Raw genomic sequence first — 19851 nt, 5'->3', positions numbered from 1 at the left:
GTTGAGAGCAGGCGTCATACGTATGTGCGGGACCGTCACTTAAAACCACATCCAGTGATTATGTCACGTGTGCAGCATGTTAACATCTGAAGGCGCATCTCACAGGAGGCGCAGCTGCGTATTCCATGCCCAGACAATTCTGCTACAAAGAAACAATTTTCACCTACATTTTTCTTTGCATTCGTTCAGACATGACCTCTGGGGAAAGCGGTGTGGAAAATGAAAGCAGCAATTCGCATGTGTTTTTCTGCACCCCCCACCCCCTATTTGAGGGTTAATCTCTAATAAGAGGAGAAAAAAGAAATAGACCCTTTGGCTGAGTGGAGTGACCTGATTCTTCCTGGATCAACATGTTATCAGGTTGAGGTTGTCACTGCAAAGCAAGGATGATGAAGCCTGCCTTTTCAGACTAAAATCAAAGCCTTGGCCGGCCAGGCTGAAACTGCTGACCTAAGCATCCCCTAATCAGGCAGTCTATATGTAGATTTAGACACCTCCAGGAGGCTAGGAGACTATCAGGCCCAAACTGATTATTCTAATCAAGTGTTTTAATTAAGCACTTATTGCCAGGATCACAGGAACGGGGCCTGCTCTCAAGGAGTAATGGGCAGCATCTTTTTCCTCCTTCTTCTTCACGGTGATGAGGTTTGGCTTTGTAAAGGTACATTTAACATTTTTTCTAAAGTAGGCCATGGAAAGAGTTTTCTGTGAATGGCACACTGACGAACAGGCTGTCTGGCCAGCGGACACCACAATTAGAAAAGAAAAGAAAAGGTATGATCAACTGGGTTGCAGACGAATCAATACCCCAGCAACTGCATCTATTTGCATCTTCCACCCCCAAAACACAAAAGGAATCCTGGCTGGCCCAAGATATTTTTAAAAAATATATATAAAACACACACACATTGGGTTGGCTTTTATTGGAATGCCTAGATGCAATCTATAGTCATCAAGTTATGGAAAATTCAGGTCACATATAAAGTTAAGAAGGCAAATGAAAAGAACAATACAAATCAGACAAAATTTACATCTCAAAATATCATGAAAGCATTTTGACTGGCTTTGCCTAAAATACTTTGAATATCAATTTCTTTTTTGTAAGCTAATTCTTTTCATTATACAGCCCCCTTCCCACCCTCCCAACTCTTAGAAAAAGGTCTTTTGTTTACATATTCCCCAAGGTCACTATTTCTTGTAAAAGCATGTCCAGATCACAAGTCTTTTTAGAAAGAAATAGGCTCATTATACCCACTAACAAGACACTAATTGGGTTGATTTGACTTCACCTAAAATAAGCACCAGGAGAAGACTCCAAATCTGTTATTTACTGGTGCCAGTGTGAAGGACCAGTCCACGTCAAGAGGAGGATAAGGTTATGATTTTACTTCCGTCATGTGGTACAAGCTTTTTTCATGGTCAATACATCTGAAATATTTCTGAGAATGTAGACTCAGAGCCTATTTCAACCAAAAGTACTTACAGCATGCTAAATACAGCCCTGCAAAAATGCCATGGAACAGAACTGCAAACACCTAAGTTAACAGTTAGAAAATCAAATGTAAAACAGAGCCATGTTTATGTGGTTTGAAATCTGAAGAGTTGTCTAAACTGGGGCTTCATAATACTCGCCAGAGGATTTCCAGGATAAAAAATATTACTGCTAATCTGTGCTTTCATTCTAATAAAATATCAGCATTCATTAGAAGATTAATTACTTCGGTATGCTCTACCAAATACACAAAGACAGTAATAGCACTGATACTGTAAATTCAGTAGCTATTTTGAAACTTTCCCAGCCCATCTGTTTAATAAACACACCTACTGTGCAATTTAGAGTATGTGATACATACAAAGCAGTTAGAAAATTAATTTTCAATACATCACTTGAACCTTTATATTTACGACATGTTCACTTGCTATGTTTTATCACCATTATACATAGAGGAAAACAGTGTGTACTATAGCTCAATGAACTGAGAAAGGTTTTCTAAAAATATTTTTGTGGCTGAATTTAGTGCTCACGAAAGAGACGTGCCAGAGTGGCTGAGCCGCAAGGAAGCGCAGATGCTTGGTGCGCTGGCGCGCGGGCGGCAGGAGGGCACGGCTCTCGGTTCACTTCCAGCGGATCCGCCACCCCCAGCTTCCCCGAGACACAGCAGAGGCTCCCATTCAAACCAGCTCCGAGCTGGCTGGGTCGTTTGGGCTTACGGGAGCTTTTGATCTCCCCTTGACGTCCCTCTTTGTGACCTGAGGGTCCAAACTCGAGACTAGCTGAGTGACCCTGACCTTCCCTGTCTGGGTGTCTCACCGCAGCTCGGTTTCTGCTAGCTTGCCAAGATCTTAAGACATGTGTAAGGTGACGACTAACTACATTAGCTCCTTTCCCGCTCACAAAGCATCTGATGGGGGTCTTGCGCCTCCATCATGAAAAGAGGCTTCAAGGAAGGTAACAGTAAAACCCTGGGGTTAATGGTATCAACTCCCCCATAGACTTTTTAGGGGCGGAGAGAGGGACAATGCCTCCTGCGCTGTTTTATGTATTTTTGGGTTTGTGTTTCGTGGCTTCCGTTACATTCCACCAGCCTTAGTTTTCTACCGTGCCTCTTAGCTGACAATGGTTGAGGACACTGGCCTGATGAAAAAGAGGAGGAGGAGAAAGGAGGTCTCTGATTAGCCACCCACGGAGGATCGCACAGTCTATCCATCTAGTGATAGAAAGTTGCACGTTTTTTTTTTTGTTTGTTTTGTTTTTCAACCTAATACAAAAATATTAACACATCTGGACATTATAGGCATAAGTCGTTATATCTCTACAATATAATAATTTATACTGTACAGCTATAACAGATAACAAAAGGTGCAATCCTTTTAAAAAAATCACACAGTTCACATGTTTTTATCGTTTTATTTTTTAAGTATAAACTTTTTAAACACTTTACATAAATTAACTCCTCTGAGACTAATATCTGATGTACAGTAAATTGTAATTCATATAAAAATCCATAAACAACTTGTCTCACATAATTTACAAAAAAATCAGGGTTTCCTTTGCTTATCAGTGACAAGGATTCTATTTGCCAGTTTTCTTCCCCCCAAGGCAAACCACATGAGCATTGTAAAATTCCTTAGAAATCCCCGCCCTGGCAGCAGAAGTCACGTGTGCCAATGTCCTTTTACAAACCAGCACAGGGAAAGCAGTTGGGTTGTCTAGAAACAGTAACTTTGCCCCACATTTTAAAATTAACAGATATATATCACATCCTATGCAGAGAGACTACTTCTTGTAAGCAAAGGTCGACAACGGTAATACCTGGAAACACTGTATACCTTTCTACCTTCGTCAGATACAGTGCCTCAGAGAACAAGATGGCCCAGAAGCAAAAGGTTTGGGCCGCTTTCTTTAATGATCCGTTTTTCCTTGGAATACTTTCAGTCCAACTGAGTGCAGCGATATGCATATGTAAACATATTCTTTAAAGCCGATCACCTTTTAAGGTCATTCAGAAGGAAGTCTTTTGTTTTCTTTTTGTGTGTGTGTGTGGATTTTTTAAAATAGCAGTCTGGTTCTCCCGGAAGGCTCTTCGGTGCCGGAGAGTCCCCCCTCGGATTGTGCTACAGACAGATCTGAGCAGAGGTGGGGGAATGGGGGGTGCTGGGGCTGGAGGGGCAAGTGGCGCGCCTCCCTGCCGCCGGCCCGGGGGTTACCTCTTGCCGATCTCGCTCTGGCGGAGGAACTGGATGTTGTTGGCGCTGTCGGCCAGCTCGGGGTACTGCTCCACCGAGAGTACGTAGTACCCGTCGTAGCCCTGCACCTTGCCGGCGCTCAGCAGCTGCCGCTTCTCGCCCTCCGTCCAGAGGCGCGCGCCCTCCTCGCCGTCGCGCACGCGCTGCTGCTCGCGCGCCCAGGCCCGGGCGAGCGCGCGCTGCCGCGCCTGCTCCAGGATGCGCGCCTTCTCCTCGTCCAGGGTCATGCCGTAGCGCACGTGCAGCGCCAGCGCGCCGAACTGCATCTCCACGTCGGCGAACCTGCGAGTCCTGCCGTTGACCACGGTGGTGGACTGTGACACGGTCACGTTGATGCCATTCTCCAGCGCCTTGCGGCCGCTGGTCAGCCGCAGAGTGCCCAGGTCGCTCTCCGGCGTGCTGGTCTTGATGAAGTAGTGCGTGTCCTTGCCCTCGATGGTGAAGTGCAGGTTCTCCAGGTAGAAGGCGTTGTTGAGCACGGCCGCCACCTTGATGCAGTCCTCGTTGGCGATGTTCAGCACGTTGGTCTGCACGCGGCCCTGGCTCACGGCCAGCATGACGCCCTTGCCGATCAGTGACTTGACCGTGGCGAACCACAGCCACGACGGCGCGCCGCTGCCTTTGCGCCTGCTCACCTGCACCTCGGCCATCTTCCCCAGGGACAGGAAGGCCTTGGCCTGCCTCGCCACTTGCTGCTGGACTCCAAAAATGGGCTGCAGAGAGAAACAGACCCGCAGGATGGGTTAGAGAACAGTCGGGCTCTTCTGGCCCCAGGGAGCCAGGCTTCCGGGCGGTGCTCTGGTTCTGGGCAGAAATAAAACGCGGGGGAGTGGGGTGGGGGCGGGGGTTTGCTGATTAAAACCTCAGTAATTTCTTTAGAAATGAAAAGGCTAAAAAACCCTGGGGGGAGGAATGCACTCAAGACCCCGTTCCCCTCAAGTTGATCCCAATATGTTTTGAAAGGTAAAAAGAGGTAACTCCATCATGTATTTTATGTGTCAAGAGCTTTATAGTTTCTAATGTGGGTGATGCTGGGAGGGATGGGGGGCAGGAGGAGAAGGGGACGACAGAGGATGAGATGGCTGAATGGCATCACTGACTCGATGGACGTGAGTCTGAGTGAACTCTGGGAGTTGGTGATGGACAGGGAGGCCTGGCCTGCTGCGATTCATGGGTTTGCAAAGAGTCGGACACGACTGAGCGACTGAACTGAAGTGAACTGAACTGAATGTGGGTGAAATGGGCTTCCTTGGTGGCTCGATGGTAAGGAATTCGCATGCAATGCAGGATTTGCAGGAGACTTGGGTTCAGTGTCAGACTTTATTTTTGGGGCTCCAAAATCACTGCAGATGGTGATTGCAGCCATGAAATTAAAAGACGTTTACTCCTTGGAAGGAAAGTTATGACCAACCTAGATAGCATATTCAAAAGCAGAGACATTACTTTGCCAACTAAGGTCCGTCTAGTCAAGCCTATGGTTTTTCCAGTGGTCATGTATGGATGTGAGAGTTGGGCTGTGAAGAAAGCTGAGCGCCAAAGAATTGATGCTTTTGAACTGTGGTGTTGGAGAAGACTCTTGAGAGTCCCTTGGACTGCAAGGAGATCCAACCAGTCCATTCTGAAGGAGATCAGTCCTGGGTGTTCTTTGGAAGGAATGATGCTAAAGCTGAAACTCCAGTACTTTGGCCACCTCATGTGAAGAGTTGACTCATTGGAAAAGACTCTGATGCTGGGAGGGATTGGGGGCAGGAGGAAGGGGATGACAGAGGATGAGATGGCTGGATGGCATCACCGACTTGATGGATGTGAGTTTGAGTGAACTCCGGGAGTTGGTGATGGACAGGGAGGCCTGGTGTGCTGCGATTCATGGGTTTGCAAAGAGTCGGACACGACTGAGCGACTGAACTGAACTGGGTTCAGATCCGTGTGCCAGGAAGATCCCCTGAAGGAGGGCATGGCAACCCACTCCAGTGTTCTTGCCTGGAGGATCCCATGGACAGAGGAACCTGGTGGGCTACAGTCCAAAAGGTCGCAAAGCAGCCTATAAGACTGAAGAGACTTAGTCCGCACACATGAAGGCAGGCGAAATATTCAGGTTTTTGCCTTTTCTCTTTCCGTTTCTAGATACCCTTTTCCCAGGCTCACCCCATTTGGGGAACCAGCTTACCAGATGGGCCATCTCAACAGCTTTCTCCATGGGAGGCTGGTGAGAAAGCGCCAAAATGCAAAGGAAGGTTGGAAAGCCTGGGGGTGCTCCAGTTGGATCACCCAGTCCCACTTTAAGCTAAAGTCCCACTTTAAAGCACATGCCTTTAATTTACTTAACAGGTGTGTGCTTTAATTTAGGTAAACTCTGTACTGTATCCTGGTGAACAGAGCTTTCAGCTGAATTTGACTGTAAAACTGACGGACTGAAATGGGCCAGGATGAGCGCACAGTGGGGACAGCTGTCAACAAGTGTTTATCGCTTTAGGAAAACATTTATTTTTCGCAGACTGAGGGACAGTGGGCCTTCTGCATTCACAAGGGTTTTTAATTGGGAGCATCTTAACTCAGGCATCTCTTAGACTACCAGATGTTCGTCTGGCCAGCATTTTCCCCAATTGGAAGCATGTGTTCCGTTTGCAGCGGTGAAAGACACATTTGTTTTTCCGTTCTCCAGGCATCCTTGATGTCTTTGCTGGCGATTCCCTAAGCTGTCCTTATGGTGCACTTCTCATGACAGAGAACCGGAACTGTATGGAAAAGGCTGCCTAGGAAAAAAGTTGGCAAGTCCACTTGTACAGTATGACTTAAGTGTTTTCAGACATGTTGGAAAGTCATCTGCAATTATTACGTGCTCAGAGGCATTAGCAAACTTAGGGATGTCTTCATGGCACTTGATCAGTGCAGGTATATTTGCAATTAGAAATGTTAAAATGGCTACCAGATCCCGGAAACTGAATGGGTTTTGCCTTTTAAATGTGAAGGCGACATCTGAGAAAGGAATTGCTTTTAAGTATGAAACATGTGCCAGAAAGCAGAGGTATTGGCATTGTGTGTGTGTGTGTGTGTTTTAGCCAGGCTTGCCTTTTCTTTTTGAGTTCATTGAGATTATAGGAAATTGCTCAAGGGGGGAAATTAATCTTCCTAAGAAACACTGTGCTCTCTTCTTATCATTATGGGGTAACCCAGTTTCTTGATCTTTAATTATTTTTGCTTTAAGCTAGAAATTCTGATATTTTGTTGTTGCGTTCCTTTCTGATCTCTGAATGGTGGGAATTAAAAAGTGTCAGTTTGTGAAATGGCAGCTTTGATTTCGCAATTTTCCATTCTTTCTCCTTTTATTTCTCAGAATGGTTCCAGGCCTCCTGGTCTGTTAGTTTCAGGAAAATTCCATAAGCACCTAGTGGTAGGTGGAGCTTTACCAGAGGCCATTTTATTTTTAATCTTTTTCCCTTGAAAACATGGCTACATTTTAAAGAAGTGGAACTTTGTGGCACTGTTTGTGAGCTGCTAATTTGTAACATGAATTCCCTGCCCTCCTGTTTATTGTATCTTTGCCTTAAGGTCCCAAATCTTATAAATGTGCATTCCTGGGGTTCTCTGTAGAAACCCTGCACTCAACAATGAGCTTTTATATTTTATTACTGTTTGATAATGTCTTTCTGTTTTTATTAGCATCACTAAAAGCAGACTGAAGCCTGTTTCACAGGCCCCTGGTCTGCTGAACAGAAATGCAAGAGACATGGTGCTTTCTTTCCTGAGTCAAAAAAAAAAAAAAAAAAGGCCTTTGGTACCCAGGGAGTCTGATTAAACAGGGGACTGTAAGGCACAAGCAAGCCCTTCGTCACCTTTCACAGTTTTGCTTTTTGTCTCTTACCGGTACATCGTCCCACTGCTGACTCTTCACGAGTTCATAAGAAGGCTCCGTTAAATCAAATTTGGGGACAGGGAATCCAGGAATAGCATTGTGCAGATGGAAGCCAAAGGTCACCAGCCAGCTGTTAACATCTAGGAAAAGAAGGTCCAAAATGAAAGACTTCCGAGTTCACTTTGTGCTTTCCGACACTGAGAGCCTTACCTGAAAACCCCACTTTCACAAACGATAACCTGAGAAAGAGCTCCTGTTTGCCTCTGCCCTACAATTAAAAATACTATTTTCAGACACGGTAAAAATAACTTCAGTAGCAGGAGGAAGTGAGGCAAGGGCTACAGACAGTGTGGCTAATAGAGACTCACTTAGACAGATGGGTACCCAGTCCCACCTGGGAACTTGCAACCCGTGCTGGTAATAGTGTTTAAAAAAAAAGTTGAATAACAATGCCTAGCAGCGTGAAAGAGATGTGGTTGTTGAACACAAATGACATCTGTAGTTAGTGAAGGCTGGTCTTAACTAGAAGTCCTGTGTTATTAGCTTTCCAAAGTGGCTGCCCAAGGATATGCAAGTTTCCACCACCCATTTTCTATTAATAAAAACCCCACATCGAGTGTATGAAAATCAACAGTCAACTCTTAATCAAAGACGGATGCCAAAAGCTGGCCTAGCCAGCCAGGGGCACGAAGTTCTGATTCCCATCAGTTCCGACTTCAAAGGCTCACTGCGCACAGGTGGAGACAAACTTTTGAGGGAGAGAAGCTGGAAACCTTTAAGATGGTATTTTAAAATATTGCCATGTGACTCCAAAAGCCATTACACTGAGAATAAAGCTTTTATTCTATTTTGGAGGTTATACTGTTACAGAACTACTCAGCAGGCTTGCAGCTTTATGAGTACAGTTGGGTGTAGATTATTTTATATATTAAGCACATTGCTGGAAAATTTGAAATTGCATTTCACCTAATATATTTTATGCTGTTCCATCTCTTTTTTGATGTTTTGCAAAAAATGCTGCTGTGGCATTCCCTGGCGTCCATGTTGCTAGGAGAGGATGAATTCAGGAGCGGTGGGTTGCCAGCCTCTCGGGCAGCCACTGTCAACACCTCTTAAATAAGAAGTGGGGGACTGCTTATCAGAATGATGGAGGCCACTTGCTCTCCGATTCCTTCTCCAGGGCACCAACTCACACCTGTCAGGCTGGCAGGTCCCTTTCTGCAGGCATCATATAGGCTCTAAACTTAGTGGTATGCTCCCTCTTTTTTTTTTTTTAATTAAAGAAAATATTGATTTGGCCAAGTTGGGTCCTAGTTGTGGCCCTCAAGATCCTTCACTGTGGCCTGAGCTGTCTAGTTATGGCAAGAGCACTTAATTGTGCCATGGCATGTGGGATCCTGGTTCCCCAACCAGGGATCGAACCAGAGTCGCCTGCACTGCGAGGCAAATTCTAAACTGCTGAACCACTAGGGAAGTCCCATCCCTATTTTAAATGGAGGGCTGGTGGTGGTGGTGGAGGAGAGAGAAAAACCCCAAGTTCACTCCATAGGAGAGAAGTGATATATATGTGTGTGCGCGTGCATGCACGTGCATAAGATTGGGGGGCGTGGTTTATGTTTTAGAGAAAATTTTTGAACGGGGGCAGAGGTACTCCTACTATGAATGATGTCAGTGAAGCAGTGAAAAATCAGAGGCTCTTAACATGTTGAAGATTACTGCCCAGATACTGGGACATGAATGCAGATGTGTCCTGGGGAACCCTGAAGGAGAATGCCCATTTGGGTGTTGTTGAGTCAGGATGCTGACAGCAGGGACTTGGAGCGGGTTCGTGTGGGAGAGAGCTAGGCGAAGCTGGAGAGAGTCTGCGGAAGCGGGAAGCAGATGTAAAATGAACAGGGGCAGTATTTTGAGAGCTGTACTGAGAACTGAGAAGACAGAACGTCCTGGCATGCTTCAAATATTGAACAAGGAGAGAGACAGCCAGACGGAGCATCTAACACAAGGCAAAACAAAACAGAAACCCCCAAACCAAACACAGAAAAAGAAAACAGGGAATAACCTTCCTCTAGGAAGCATAAACAAGGGGGTTAATTATGGCAGTGTAACTCAGGAACAAAGTGGAAACAGAAGGGCTCAGCGTCCCTGGGGCCGAGGATGAGTGGAGATCTCTGCTCGCTAAAGGGAAGCCCCACGGACTGTGGGTGGGAGTGTAAACTTGTGCGGCCACCAAGGAAAGCAGGATGGAGGCTCCTCACAAAGTTAAGAACAGAATTCCCATGTGATCCAGCAGTCTCTCTTCTGGCTAGTTATCCCCCAAATGCAAAAACACTAATTTGAAAAGATATATGCAACCCTGTGTTCACTGCAGCATTCTTACAATAGTCAAGGAAACGCCCTAAGTGCTTATCCATAGATGAATGGATAAGGAAGAATCGGTGTATGTCTATACACACATACACACACAATGGAATGTTAGTTGCAAAAAATAAAATCTTGCCATTTGTAACAACATGGATGGATCTTGAGGATATTATGCAAAGTGAAGTCAGTCAGGTGGAGAAAGACCAATGCTGTATGATTTCACTTGTATAACAGTTTTTTTTGGCTGCATCTCATGGTGTGTGGGATCTTAGTTTCCCGACCAGGGATTGAACCCCGGGCCCCCAGCAGCGAAAGTGTCGAGTCTTCACCATTGGACCCCCAGGGTATTTCCCTAACTCCTCTGAAACAAATGATCAAACCAAGCATGCAGTAGAGACCAGAGTAGTAGTGGCCACCCGGGGGAAGGAGGTGGGGGGAGGGACAAAGTGGATTAAGGGCATCAGCTCTCTGGGGACAGATGTTGAATAAATTTTGGATGGTACACTGTAGTGTATACAGAAGTAGAAACAATGTTGTACACATGAAACATACAATGTTATCAAGCAGTGTTACCTCAATAAAGAATAATGAAGGTTATTACAGAGAACTACAGTTTTGCTTGGGCTTCCCTGGTGGCTCAGATGGTAAAGAATCTGCCTGCAATACAAGAGACCTGGGTTCGATCCCTGGGTAGGGCAGATTCCCTGGAGAAGGGAATGGCTACCCACTCCAGTATTCTTGCCTAGAGAATCCCATGGACAGAGGACCCTGGTGGGCTACGGTCCATGGCGGTCCAAAGAGTCGGGCACCACTGAGTGACTAACACTTTCACTTCTTTCCCCACTGCTACTTAAAGCAGAATTGCATGTTATTGTATTTTATACCACAAAGTAGGATTGCTGTCCCCATTTTATTGTTACGGAAACAGACTCATAAAGTCATGTGACTTGTCTATAAAGCCACATGACCTGTTGTTGGAGAGGCATTCAGATTGGAACCCCGATTTGCGGGCTTCAAGTTCATGTTTTCTGCAACCTCCCGTGTCCCTTCCCTTCAAATGGCATGCCTAGATTCCATGTCATTTCAGAAAACCTGTGGTCTTGGGCTCTGGCTGGCAGAACAGGCAGTAACAAACTATGCCTAGTGTCCCTCTGTTGATTTCTCCTTGGTTTCATTGAAAACATTAGACATTTGATTTTTTTTTAAAAGACATTTGATTTTGCAGAAGGAAGGCATCAAGTTAAACCCCCAGCAGTTATTTTATGGATTCAATGATTAACTCAGTACTTGGAAAGGAAAAACAATTCTGCTTACCTGTGATGTAGTCTTTCACATCATGGATTTTGCTTGCTGGGTTGTTATTCCTAAACATATACAGGTTAAAGGGAGCTGGGTCCTTCCCAATTCTTTTCCAGATTTCTATGTCAGGTGTTGTCCACCGTCCTGCCAAAATGTCATAATCCCTTTCTCCAAAATGGATTAATTTTGTGAGTGGGTCATACAAGCCACCGTGAAATCCAATTACCAGCTGGAAGTCAATATTGGAGTCAAAATAGATCTCACCATAGGCGGTGTACTGAATCTGCTTGAGCATAAGCCCGTTGCTACTGAAAACAGCCAGTGGTGTCCCTGTGTTGTCCGACGCGATGTAGAATTCATCCCCGCTGCTGATTTCCATGGCAAAGAGATGTCCTTGGAGATCGTAATAGAGGGAGGTGATCTCCGAACTCGAGTGGTTGTAGACGTGAGTAATTCTGGTGGGGTAAGTGAGGTCCGCATAGAAAAACTGCAGGTGCTGTCCCAGACTGGTCTTGCTGGACACGCGCCTCCCCAGGCCATCGTAACGATAGATCACTGTCCAGCCGCTGCCTTTACTGTAGACTCGGGTCAGAAGCCCCTTGGAGCTGTACTCGAAGATCTCGGTGCCTCTCTGGCGCAGGAAACCATCTTCATCCAGCCGGTACTGAACGTCACCCAGCCGGGTGATCCTGTCTCGCAGGTCGTAGCGGAGTGGGGTCAGCCGCGCGCTGCTACTCGGATTCAGTAAATGGAGATTCCCATTCAGGTCGTAGTTGTAACGCCACATGATTTTTTCATTCAGGTAGACCGTCTGGAGCTGTCCGTCGACGTCATACTCATAAGCGTACTTGGTGGTGTTGGCGAAGGGCCCTATTTTAATCTCTCTCTTGGTTACCCGACCCATGTTGTCATACTGAATTGTAATCCAGTACATGAGCGACCTGAATATCTCATACTGAATCTCCTTGATGCGGCCGTGGGCATCAAAGTGCTTCGTGTAAGTCATGACAGCTGTGGAAATGATCTGGTTAATATCGTAATAGATGACGCCGAATTTTCCAAACTGCTCCACTTTGCCCGAAATGTCATCGAACTGATAGAGGTCAATGGGCAGGGGAGTCTCATTGATGACACCCTGCATGCTGGTCACCCGAAAACTGTTGTCATAGCTGTAGTCGAATCTCGCGTTCACCATCCCATCTTCGCTGAAGCGGAAGATCTGCCTGTCAATCAGGGGGCCGATCTGCCTGTATCTAATGGTGCAAATGAAACCATCGCTCTGGAGGTTTACCGTTTTGAGGACTCCCGCCGTCTCATCGTAGGTGAAACTGACCCGCGTGCTGTCGTATAAGATCTCCGAGAGCCTGGTCTGCCTTCGATACTTGAATAAGACCCTCCTGCTAGTCCCCAGGAAAGCCGTCTGCAGAAGCAGCCCCTCCTCATTGTAGTCGGTGATGACCGAGGCATTGCTCTCCGGGGGGTTGTATATGTTGCGGTAGTAGCCGATGGAGCGGATGGTCTGCATGGTGTGGCGAGCCACGCTGGGCATGGTGATGGCAGAGAGCTGGTCCCACATATCGTATTCAAAGATGTACTGCCGCTGGCTATGGAGCAGAAGCACCATGGACTGTAAAGAGGGAGCATGCCATTAGCCGATATTTGCGAATGGGGTTGGGACGGGGGGAGTAAAAGCAGATGTAGTGACCACAAAGACGCAAAAATAGTCCGCCTGAGAAAATGATTTTCGTTTTAACTGAGTTCTCCTTGACCGTCCCTGTCCTTAACGATTTCCTGCCTAATTTGCCTGGATGCTTAATTGCCAGCGGTTTCTCACTGAGTGCCTCAACTCTCATAATGGGTTACTTGTCAGGATCAGACTTTTTTTTTGTATCACAGGCATTCACAGCCAAGCAGCAGATCGTCAATGGATCTGGATAAGTCATAATACAAGCATGAACAAAGCTGCTTCAAAGACAATATTTCATGGGGAAAACAACATATGGGAAGTACAGTCCTGTCCATAATTAGCAATTATTTAGTAAGGTGGCTTTTCCCCAAACATTTCATGGAAGAGCCACTCAAATCATGCTTGAATTTCCAGTGCACTTGGAGGATGAGCAAAGCATTCAAAATATTTATTTTATAAAGAAGAGACATAAAATTAGCCCCTAAAGGGATTGTGTGTACATACAGCATCATCAGCAACACTGCTTGGTTAATCGCTTGGTGAATAAGAGCTGTCAATGCTCTTATTAGGAATATGGATCCAGAGACGGTTTTTTGTTTGCAAATTCTTTACATGACATCTGAAATGACAATGAAATCTTTTCGTAAGAACCAAATCTGACTTGTCCCTTAGGTGCAGTAAGGATGGTTTCTGGGCTATACACTGCTTGGGTGCTAAATTATGAGGTGAATAAATATATGACTCAAAGTAAGCTTGGCTTATTCTTCAAGTGATTTCAGAATGACAAAAGACAGTTTATTAGGCCAAGGGAGAGAAGGTCAACCTGGAGGCTGGTTTGGTAGCTCTGCAGTGGTACGGAATGAGGGCAGATCTTTCCTCTGGGAGGCTCCCTCTAAACCCTGTTAGACCAAATGGAGTGATGGCCGAACTGGGTGGATGGTCAGATTAGGAGCTGACCCCCCACCTCTCTCCCTCCCACACTGGGATGTACTCTTTGCTTTTGACATAAAAGTGCATAACCCCTTGTCTAGGCTCACTGCTTCTATCATCCACTGTTTTTCAAATGCAGTTTGTCTGACTCAGGTTTCTGCAGGATCTCCTCCATAGGCACATCTAGGGGCAATTTTTGTGTGCAGGTTGTGTGACCAGTGTCTTGAGACTTGTTGCTAATGGTCTGCGTTCTTCCAAGGAAGGCCTGGACCATTGCTGAATTCACAGGACCCTGCTTGCAGTCACTTAGAATCATGTATGGAGAAGGCAGTGGCACCCCACTCCAGTACTCTTGCCTGGAAAATCCCATGGATGGAGGAGCCTGGTAGGCTGCAGTCCATGGGGTCGAGAGGAGTTGGACACGACTGAGCGACTTCACTTTCACTTTTCACTTTCATGCATTGGAGAAGGAAAAGGCAACTCACTCCAGTGTTCTTGCCTGGAGAATCCCAGGGACAGGGGAGCCTGGTGGGCTGCTGTCTATGGGATCGCACAGAGTTGGACATGACTGAAGCAACTTAGCAGAATCATGTAGGTAGTAAAATATTACTTGCTTTGCCATGAATACACGTTGGCTTAGGGTGCCTGTCCTAGTGAGGAAATGGAAATAGTTTGGGTGGGTTTTAGGGATTTGGGAGAGATGCTGAGAATGTGCTCGTTGGCTTTTCTGACCCCTGTTGATACATGAAGGTGATTTCTGTTACGGCTGGGTCATTTTGACAGCGGCTCTTATTGGTGGTATGCCCCTTGGCTCCCTTTAAAGACTTTTCAGTCACATTACACTCACTACTTTCAATGTTGGGGGTCTGGGAATTACTTATTTTATTAATTTATTTTTGGCCAAGAGATCTTAGTTCCCTGACCAGGTCTTTAGGAAGAGGAGTCCGTGTACAGTCCATCTAGAATTATCTGAGCTGACTTACATGCACGAGGCTGGTCCAGAGCACCTCTGGGGGAGAGCAAGATGGGGTGTGTGAGGGGGACAGCAATGCAGATGTGAGCGTGTGGAGGACAGAGGTCACTCCAAACAGTCGAGGAAGGGCAGACTGAGCTCACGAGCGGCACTTGTGCCTCAGCGGCCCTGTGGCTGCTGGCAGAGAGGATCGTTGGGAGCGATGGGAGGCACTGAACTCAAAACCAAGGTGAACCTTCATCTCAAAGGGGAATGAAACGCCTCGTGAAGATGCTCTCTGCAGGATTCTGGCTCTTTCAGAAAGGAATTACAAGGAGGTGGTCCTCCGCGTTCCTCTTGGTTTCATTCCCTTTTAACCCTGGTCACTACCTGAAACCTGGCGCCCTGCACAGTCTTTTTTGGTAGCATGTTATCTGTCTTAAGCATGGGTTCCCTTTCAGTGCAGACGAAAGGAGAGAGGGCCCAGAGGCCCGGAAATGGGGCTTGCTTAAAAAACGGCTTCTTTTGGTTACTGATGCGTAAATAGGATCTATGGGCTTTTTACCGATATGTCGAAGCTCTGCCAGGAACGACACACACCTGACAGCTTTAACTGTGCGAACGTGTAAGGCGCTGTCTGAAATGAAAAAGCTCGCGCTGAGATGATTTACAAATGACTTACAAGCTCAGGGTCTAATGTGTGAATGTTGTCGACGGATGAGCTTGGCAGGTGGGCGGTGGTGGTGTTTGTTTCCAGCATAAGTCATGTAAAAGGGTCTCAGAGAGCCGAACTTCACTAAGGAGAAGCACCGTGGCTGATGTGCAGGTTCCTCCGCGCTCTATGGCCCTGACTTACATATGGATGCTCGGAATAGTAAATGGAACTGAGTCAAGTCCTGGTGGCCCCGCCCCCGCCCCGCCCACCCCACAGTGCGCCTGGGCAATTTGCAGGCTCTCTGGCTGCAGCGTACCTTTTCCAAGTACGTGTAACTCCAGGTTTTACCGTCAGCAAAAACCCGGGACACAATCCTGCCCTGTCCGTCATAATCGACTTTCTCGCTGGTGGTTCCTCGCTGGATGCTGGCAATTTGACCCGTGGACGAATAGGTGACATTGACGGCCATCAGCTTGCTACTCGGCAGCCAGAGAGTTGGATGCCCTGACGTGTCATAGGCGATCCTCAGGAGAAATTTACGGTGGTCATCATAGATCTTCTCTGTCTTTGTTGTTCGATCAAAGTCAACTGAAAGGAGGTTTCTGCCATTAACCTGGTACAACACAAACAAGATGATAAAATAAATCACGCTGTTCCAATACCAGCCCCTTATTACTCTTCAGGGTCCCCGCTATTGTTTAAACACCATTTATGATGATTGATTCTCTTTGTCAGTAAATTAATTTAGCAACTTCTTGGGTACAACTGCAAGGCAGTAGATTAACTGCTCTTTTAAAAGGTTTCATTAAGCAGAGAGACAGCCTGGCGTTTGTTCAAAACCCTTTCAATTAAATTTTGTAAACTTAAGCAACTGATAAGAAAAATGCCGAGATGTATTTGCTTTCAAGTTTGCTCAGAAGATAGGAAGGTGGTAAGCCTGACATCGCTGCAAATTACTCAAAGCCCCGCCCTCCCAGAAGACACTGGGAAATAACTGTTCACTAGATTAATCATGGCTACATTAAATAAAACGGTGGTAAATGTGATTCTAGCCCTTTGAAGAACAGTTAAGTAGAAGCTGGAGTCCACATTACTGTAAATTATTAATCAGTTTAAATAGCAGGAGGTTACAAACACGATCCTCGCTTTGGGCTGAGTGCTGAAATGTCACAAGTTTTTGGAATGCCTTTTTCTTTGATAACATCTGGTTAACTGGCAAGGACTTCAGATCCTTCACTCCCACATCTACACAGTCTGACCACCGTGCTTACTTTACAAATCGAGCCCCATGTTGTCCTAGGAACTCCGTGGGGCTCTGTGCCATGCCCAGAATCCACAACTACATCTGGCTGTTACTGTCTGTGATCCAAGGTGCACACCAGCCGGCATTTGTTGCTATAGTGGACACATGGCCTTGGTTAAATTCTGCTTTATAGATGGTCTACAGGGTTTGCAGAAGGCCAGGGCCAGTCCATTCTTTGATTTTCTATGCCCCTTTGTGATAATGGTGGCTTCTCCATAACAAAATGCTCCTCAACTGCTCAGACTCTTACAAGTTAAATGGGAAAATCTTAACCTTAATTGACCATGTCCTGGCTAGAACCTTCAAAATGGACAACTCCAGGTGATCACTTATACACACACACACCCCGTAGAGGGAAATGACAACTCACACCAATATTCTTACCTGGGAAATCCCACGGACAGAGGAGCCTGGTGGGCTACAGTCCATGGGGTCAAAAAGTTCACAGCAAAGCAAATGAACAACACCACATACACACACCACACCAATACATGTAAATACATATTTACATACCTATAAAATATACGTGTATGTTTATGTAAATCTGGGATAAATATTTGTGTCTTCTATCATGGCCATTAAACAAGACCCATGAAAAATACTCCCTAAGCTTTTATTTGAACTCTTCCAATTAGCTCTTCAAGGGGAGTATTGTAAAGTCCACAGAAAGGTAAAGATACCAGCTCAAAAGAAGTTTATGCCTAAAGGCAAAGTGATTTTGGGGGAAAAATACCCAGAGAGATGATCCACAGCATATGAGAAAGCAGAGCCCGGATGAAGTCAGGAGATCTTAATTTTTCAGTTCTGTCATTGTAGATCCCTAGGTCAGGAAGATCCCCTGGAGGAGGGCATGGCAACTCCAGTATTCTGGAGAATCCCTTGGACAGAGGAGCCTGGTGGGCTACGGTCCCTAGGGTCACAGAGTCGGACACGACTGAAGCCACTTAGCACGCACGCATGATGTAGGAAAAAGAAAACAACTCTGGACCACAGAGCAACTGGTATGCATTGGTGTGGGCATGTGTGTGTGTGTTGGAGGAGGAACCCAAGAATCTGAAAGCCCCATTTCCACACCCACAGGGGCTAGGAGCTGCACAACTCTGGGCTCGTGGCCCTCAGAGTCTGTTTCGTCTCTCTGTAAATAAAGAGGTTGGAATGGAGTGTCAACTACAAATTAGTACTTGCCATGTGTATGTGTTAGTTGCTCAGTCATGTCCAACTCATTGCGTCCCCATGGACTGTAGCCCACCAGGCTCCTCTGTCCATGGGATTCTCCAGGCAAGAATACTGCAACAGCTTGCCATGCCCTTATCCAGGGGAATCTTCCCAGTCCAGGGATTGAATTGGGTCTCCCACATTGCAGGCATATCCTTTATGGTCTGAGTCCCCACGGAAACCCTGGGCATTTGCTATTTACCTCTTACAAGGATTAAATCATGTGCTACTTCAGCTTCTGACCTTCAACATCTCCTGAAAGGAGTTCAGGGTGGAGAGCAGAAATGAGACACTATGCTCTGGAAAATCTGGCAGGACAGGTCTTCAGAAAGATACTCTCAGGGGCTGATTTTATGAACCCAATTCTTGCATCTCCTCATATCTAGAAAAGCACTAAATTCCTTCATGGTGACGTCTGCTCCTTGTGACTAGCAGAAACCTTCTGGAAAAATATGTGCTTGACTGCATGTATTGTATTCCCCCTTCTCCAAAGTCACATATATACTGACCCTTCCCTTCTCTTTGGAACAGGTTCTCAGAGCTATCATTTTATATGATTCTGACCCACCAGCTGAAGGCTTTCTGGGCTTCCGTTTTCCCAAGTGGAGGTGTCTGCAGATTAGTAGCTCAGCCTTCTGTGAATTGTGAGACTTTACAACTTTGTCTTGGAAAAAGCCTGATGAAGGCACCGCTTGCCGAATGCTTTGTGTACCCTGGAAGGAAGCTACTGGCTAATGTTACAAAGATACATTTTGAAGTCTACAAATTTACAGATTTGATTTGATATCAAATTAGCTCAATAATGGACTGGCAGAATTCAGCTCTTCAGCTTTTATTTGCACACTTATGATGCCTGAGCTTCCCTTGTGGCTCAAATGGTAAAGAAGCTGCCTGCAATGCAGGAGACTGGGGTTTGATCCCTGACTGGGAAGATCCCCTGGAGGAGGGCATGGCAACCCACTGCAGTATTCTTGCCTGGGAAATCCCCATGGACAGAGGAGCCTGGCAGGCTGCAGTCCATAGGATCGTAAAGGGTTGGACACGACTGAGCACACAAGTGATGCCGGAAGAAGCGGCTTCACACAATTTAAACAGTTTCTGAGGGCTCTTATGTTCCTCACATCGTGACTTGAGAGGGAAACATAAGCCTCAGAGCGTTTAGGCTTGCCCTCCTTTGCCCTTCCTCGGGGTTATTCCAGGCTGCAAATAGCCAAGCAAGACTGCCCGTGTAGTGGGTGTCTGTGGACGGTGCGGCCCATGGCCTTGCCCCACCTTTTTGTGATTTCCTTGCATTCATCTTAATTTGTATATCGGATCTTTATCGCCTTCCTGATTCCTCGTCTCCACAGTGTTCCCTCTGGATAGAGCATAACAGAACATCTGCCCTGCAGATCTGGTAGGACCGTTGGACTAGAAGGGCCTTTTGGTAGAAGGGCCTAAAGACAGGTCTGGGACCCCTTCTTTGCAGGCCTGCACCCTGCTATGGGGCTTCCGATTCATCTCCTTGGTTTGGGACTATGACTACACCACACTGAAGCGTCTAGAGCATCTAACACGGCCATCCTGTGAGCCGCCACACCAAGCACATCACATACGGAAACACCTCGAAACGCCACGAGACCAAACGTCTGGAAAGCACTTAACATTTTCCTCTTATCCTGACCAATGCCTTTCTTGGGTCCTCCAACTGAAGAGCTGAGGAAAGAACTAGAATGTGGCTGTTTTTCTCCACACTCCAACCCAAGCCAAGGTTTTCACTGTTCTTACTATTTCCAGACACCACCCGCTGTTATTCAATATGTAACGCCGTTTCAGATGATACTAACAACAAACAAAGGATTAACCTCCA

The 19851-nt window shown here is 46.3% G+C and overlaps 1 protein-coding gene across 8 annotated transcripts in view; it reads right to left on the bottom strand.

The window, feature by feature from the left end:
• Positions 1–904: 904 nt before the first annotated feature.
• The window catches only part of TENM3 (teneurin transmembrane protein 3), a 1022495-nt gene continuing 1003548 nt past the window's right edge, over positions 905–19851 (bottom strand). For all 8 annotated transcript variants that reach the window (XM_059882199.1, XM_059882198.1, XM_059882197.1 and 5 more), the window contains 4 exons: positions 15801–16097; positions 11276–12887; positions 7610–7740; positions 905–4460 (listed from right to left, as the gene is read on the bottom strand). In XM_059882199.1, the coding sequence (XP_059738182.1) occupies positions 3705–4460; positions 7610–7740; positions 11276–12887; positions 15801–16097 (2796 nt within the window). In that variant the 3' untranslated portion in view covers positions 905–3704. The remainder of the gene's footprint in view (positions 4461–7609; positions 7741–11275; positions 12888–15800; positions 16098–19851) is intronic.

This window comes from Bos taurus, chromosome 27 (genome assembly GCF_002263795.3).
Source record: "Bos taurus isolate L1 Dominette 01449 registration number 42190680 breed Hereford chromosome 27, ARS-UCD2.0, whole genome shotgun sequence".
NCBI classification, from domain to species: domain Eukaryota; kingdom Metazoa; phylum Chordata; class Mammalia; order Artiodactyla; family Bovidae; genus Bos; species Bos taurus.
This window is presented reverse-complemented; position numbering and strand designations above follow the sequence as displayed.